The sequence below is a fragment of the Carcharodon carcharias genome, chromosome 4, assembly GCF_017639515.1.
Source record: "Carcharodon carcharias isolate sCarCar2 chromosome 4, sCarCar2.pri, whole genome shotgun sequence".
Lineage (NCBI taxonomy): Eukaryota > Metazoa > Chordata > Chondrichthyes > Lamniformes > Lamnidae > Carcharodon > Carcharodon carcharias.
The window spans coordinates 91,338,751-91,344,180 of record NC_054470.1 but is presented as its reverse complement, the minus strand read 5'-3'; the positions used below and the strand labels follow the sequence as shown (position 1 = coordinate 91,344,180).

The following is a 5,430-nucleotide window of genomic DNA, read 5'->3' as shown; positions in this document are numbered from 1 at the left end:
AGGAGACACCATAGATCCTCACATTGCACCTATGAATGTTTGACTCCAGTCTGGCTTATGGCAATGCACATACCCTCTGTGAGAATGATCCTGTCATGGAGATGCAGTGGAGGCCCTAATAGTCACTCAATTGCAGGAGGATGATGATGACATGCAATTAGGACACTCCATAGATCTTCACATAGCCTCTGAGAATGTCTGACTCCTGTCTGGCTGAGGGCAGCTCGCTTGTGCTCTGTAATCAGGGTTATATCATAGAGATGCAGCCATGAAGCTTTTAAAGCATCTGATCCTTTGTCCGCCATTGAAACTGAAGATGGTTGATGAGAAGAACCAGCTCCCAAGAAGGGAGCCAAGAAAGCCTTAAAGAAACTGACAGCAAAGGGTCGCAAGAAGTGGAGAAGGTCGAAAAGGAGAGTTACTCCATCTACATCCACAAAATAATGAAGCAGGTTCACCCCGACACTGGCATCTCCTCCAAGACCATGAGCATCATGAACACATTCATGGATGATATTTTTGAGCGCATCACGGGTGAGGCTTCCTGCCTGGCCCATTACAGCAAGCACAGCACCATCAGCTCCCGGGAGATCCAGACCACAGTGTGCCTGCTGCTGCCCAGGGAACTGACCAAGCATGCTGTGTTAGAAGGGACAAAAGCGGTGTCCAAGTACACCAGCTCCAAGTAAAACTCCACAATGGACTGAAAAACATTTGGCACCTGAACCCTTCAGCAGCACAGCGACACTGGTCACAGATGCTGAAGAGATGGGAGACAGCCACAGCTGGGAGTGCTGAGAGCACACAGAGGGAATGACGAAACTCTGTGACCCCTGTCCACAACATCCTGGCAACAATGACAAAAACAGTTGAGGTGCAGGGCTCACTAATGTGTCCAGTGAGCATGGGGCTGGATCATAACTTTGGTCTGAAGGCTGCACAAAACACAGGGAAGAGGCCCTGGACTGAGACACCTGCCTTTATCTTGTGCAGAAAGGTTTCACATCTCAGTGTCGAGAACACTGCTCATCAGAACAAGGAGCCATAGACAGGGAGACATTCTTGGGAGTTTATTGACAATAGTGAACATTATGTACAAGTGATTAACACCCATGTCCAGGCTGTACAACTCCATCTTCTTAACTTTCCTAACCCTGCCACTACATCTTGGTGCTCCCCAGCCATCCACAGCGGAGGTGGAGGCAGCCTGCTGACAACTACACCCTGTCTGTGATGACCTTAGTGGGCGTACTCTGGAGGGCCAAGACCTGGAGGGCCCCTGCCTGCTTTTGGGATCCTGCTGTGTGGCAGTGGCACCCTCCTTGGCCTGTGGAAATGGAGCTGCTGAGGTGATAAGAAGAGTTGACTTGGATGGGCTGGACACTCCCAGAGTTACCTGGATGGATGGGCCCAGAGTGTACACCTGCTGATTCTCATCTTTATGGGTGCCCAAGAGCCCCTGGTTGACTCCATGGTAGAAGAGGTAGCTGGAGTGAGATCGAGCTGCCCCACACCCCTCTCACATACACACTTTTGGAGACCAACTATGGCATCAGGAATGGAGTTGAGCCCGCGCAGGAGTGACAACCTGCACCAAGGTCTCCATAGTGGCCGCGATCCTACCTTGTTGACCTCGGTGCATTGGCATGCCAGCACTATCATCTCAGTCTAAAGGCAGACAGACTCCCCCGTTGTGCCTTGCAATCTGAGGAATGCAGCGGACATCCCTTCCTGATGTTCCTGAGCTTGCCTTTACAGCTCCAGCATAACATGACCGAGTTCAGAGATTCGCCATCTGACTCAGACTCAGCAGGACACATCATCCACAGCATGGTTGTCTAGTAGATGTTGCATTGCTGGATCCTCACTTGTTAGAGCAACACCGACCTCACCATCAGCAAAGGAATGATCCAGATCATCTCTGGCTAGCTGGATGGCTCTGTTTTCAAAGTCCGTGAGGACCTTTATTTCAGGCATTGCTCCACCGGTCTGCAACCTCTCCCTCTTGTTGTATGCCATCTTGTCCTGCATGAATAGAGTTGGAGAGATTTTAAGCAGGATGCCTGCCAGGTTAGATGATAAGTATACCTGGCATGTGTGGGTGGTGAGTGGTGCCATGGACTGGATGAGGACAATTAAGATATGTGTGATAGAGTCAATAATGATGTCCCTTGTACTGCTAGTGAGTGAGGGCCCTGTGGATTTGTAATGGGTTTGTGAGTGTGTGAGTTGAGAGTGATGAGAAGAGTGACCTACCCTAGAGGAACAAAGGAGATCATTCATCCTTTTGCGGCACTGAATGGCTGTACTCTTTTGAAGAGCATTGGTGCTGACTGCCACTTCCACTGCCTCCCAAGCCAGATTGCTGATGTTGCTGCCCATTCCGCGGCCACATTGGGGGTAGAGGACATCATGGCGAGCCTCCACTGCATCCAAAAGGCGCTGGAGGGATACGTCTTTGCCTTTCAGGGCTTTGGCTTCTCGCAGCAGCCGTGGGCTGGAAGCACTGAGATGTGCTCATGCATCTGGACTTTAAAAATGGCGCCTGCATACTGAAGCAGCAAGGTGATGACATGGTGGGCGACTGAGAGCCCACCTGCCCTGGAATTGGCATGTTTCCTGGGAATGCATAATGAATGCAGCAGGTTTGGAATGATATGGCATGAAAAGCCGCCATTGTGACTGGCGGGTACAACATCATTTTACGCACCCACTACTGCATTTGGTGCAAACCTGGGACGATTATGCACTACAAGAGAAGATATTGCCCAGGTCCTAGTGACAGTGCAGGTAACTGAGATAATAGCTGGCTTAAAAATTCATAAAGAGGAGATATTAGAAAGATTGTCCGTACCTACTGTTGGTACCTCACCAGGACTAGATGGGAAGCATCTAAGGACGCTGAGGGACGTAAGGCTGCAAATTGCAGATGCACTGGCCACAATCTTCTAATCCTCCCTATATTTGAAGGTGTTGCCAGAAGACTGGGGAATTACAAATGCTAGATTCTTATTCAAAAAAGGGGTAAGGATAGGCCAGTCAGTTTTACCTTGGTGGTGAGAAAGCTTTTAGAAGCAATAATCTGCAATAAAATTAGCAGTAATTTGGAAAAGTGTAGATTAATTAAGGAAAATCAGTGAGAAAATGAGGGTACAGATTAGGATCCAGAACAAGACGCCACAGATTTAGGATAATTGTCGAAAGAAGCAATGGAAGCATGATGAGAGATGTTTTCACACAGCGACTGGTTAGGGTCTAGAGTGCATGGCCTTAGAGTGTAATGAAGGCAAGTTCAATAGAAGCATTCAAGAGGAATTTGGATTATTATCTGAAAAAGAAGAATGTGCAGGACTACAGGTGGTAGGCGAGGGTAGTGGCACTAGGTAAATTGCTCCTTCAGGGAGCCGGCATAGGCATAATGGGCCAAATGGTCTCCTTTGATGCTGTAACATTTCTGTGATTTGTTAAAGGCCAATCATGTTTAGCTAGCTTGATTGAATTTTTTGTTGGCGTAAAAGAAATGGTTGATGAGGGTAATATGGTTGATGTACTGTACATGGACTTAATAAAATGCCACATAATAGACCCACCAGCAAATTTGAAGCCCATGGAATAAAAAGGACAGTGGCAGCATGGATACAAAGTTCACTCAGTGATAGGAAACAGAAAGTAGTGGTGAACAGTCATGTTTCGGAGAAAATATTCAGTGGGTTTCAGCAGTGGCCAGTGCGAGGACCATTGCATTTCTTGTTACATATCAATGAGCTAGAATTGGGCGCACAAGGCACAATTTCAAAATTTGCAGATGACACAGAAGTTAGAAGTATTGTGAGCTGTGAGGAGGATAGTGAGAAACTTCAACAGGACACAGGCAGGTTGATGAAATGGGTGAACACTTGGCAAATGAAATTTAGTGCAGAGAAGTGAAAAATTATGCATTTGATTGGAAGAATGAGGATTGCAATATAAAATAAAAGGCACAATTCTAAAGAGCGTGCAGGAACAAATAGACCTAGGGGTAGGTGTGTACAAATCATTGGAGGTGACAGGGCAGTTTGGGAAGGTGATTAAAAAATAATTTAGTGATCCTGGGACCTAGAAATTCAGCAAAGAGTACAAAAGGAAGGAAATTAATATGAATCTATATAGGACATTGGTTCAGCCTCAGCTGGGGTATTGTGTTCAATGCTGGGCACTACATTTTAGGAAGGGTGTGAAGTCTTTAGAGAGGGTTCCGAAAGGATTTCCAAGAATGGTTCCAGGGATGAGGGACTTCAGTTACATTGGTAGATTGGAGATGCTGAAGTTATTTTCCTTAGGAGAGGGAAAGTTAAGACACATTTGATAAAGGGGTTCAAAATCACGAGGGGTTTAAATATAGTAGATCGAGAAAAACTGTTCTGTTTGGAGGAAGGATTGAGATTGAAGGTGATTGGCAAAAGAACCAATGGCAACAAGAGGAAAACACTTTTCTTCATATCTGGAATGCACTGCCTGAGACTGTAGTGGAGACAGATTTAATTGTAGCTTTCACAATAGAATTGAAGCAGCAATAGATAAAAGGTCTGTCGAGTTATGGGAAAAGGGCAGAGATGTGTGACTAGCTGAGTTGCTCTTGCAATGAGCCACATGTACACAATGGGCTAATTGGCCTCCTTCTGTGCTGTAACCATTTTGAGATTCTATGAACTCACTGATCTGCCTAATTGCTCCCACTGAAGGGTGAGTATCTTTGCTGGTGCAGAGTAAGCATGGTTTCTATGCTAGTTCTTAGGAAGAATCATCTCCATTGAGGATTTGATATCTGTTAGGCCTATGGCCTCCTACTGCATACACGCTGGTCCTGGTGGAGATAAGAGATATGAACTAATACGCGCAAGGCAAAAATGTTGCAATTCATCACTATGATCATACTTCACTTGCTGTTGAAGTTATGACAAGACAATTGAATGCCCAATGATTAGAGTATTTTTGATTCCGTCATCAGACAGCTGGGAGATCCCCATCTCCCAATCTCTGCAACTCCGAGACCAGGAATGCTGAGACCCGCTGATCTCCACTGCATCCTCCTCTGCAGTTGTCCACCATGTGGTCTGTGGAAGACTATCTGCAATTTTCTCCCTCTCCCTTCATTTTGTGCTCTTTATTCCTGCAAAGGAAAGAAACAGATTCAGGAGTGACCTGTAATGGCAGCTGGCCACCCCATCGATAGAATACATTTGGTAAGAGTAATGAATCAGGGAGAAACAGAAAATTGCACTAGGATGTGGCGAGGTAGTGGTGGATGGATAGATCAGGATGTGAGGCTGTGCATAAAAAAGAGAGGTAAGTGGATGTGAGGAGCCATGTGGTGGATTCCACTTGTTGAAGCAGAGCGATGAGTTAGAGTAACTCATACAACAGATATAGGTGAATGTGCATCTGTGCTCA

General features: G+C 46.3%; 1 protein-coding gene across 1 annotated transcript; it reads left to right on the top strand.

Annotated features, from left to right (window-relative positions):
* Window positions 1–323: 323 nt before the first annotated feature.
* Window positions 324–689, top strand: LOC121276764 (late histone H2B.L4-like). The gene has a single exon (XM_041185309.1). It carries the CDS (start codon window positions 324–326, stop codon window positions 687–689), a length of 366 nt encoding a protein of 121 aa, XP_041041243.1.
* Window positions 690–5,430: the final 4,741 nt, after the last annotated feature.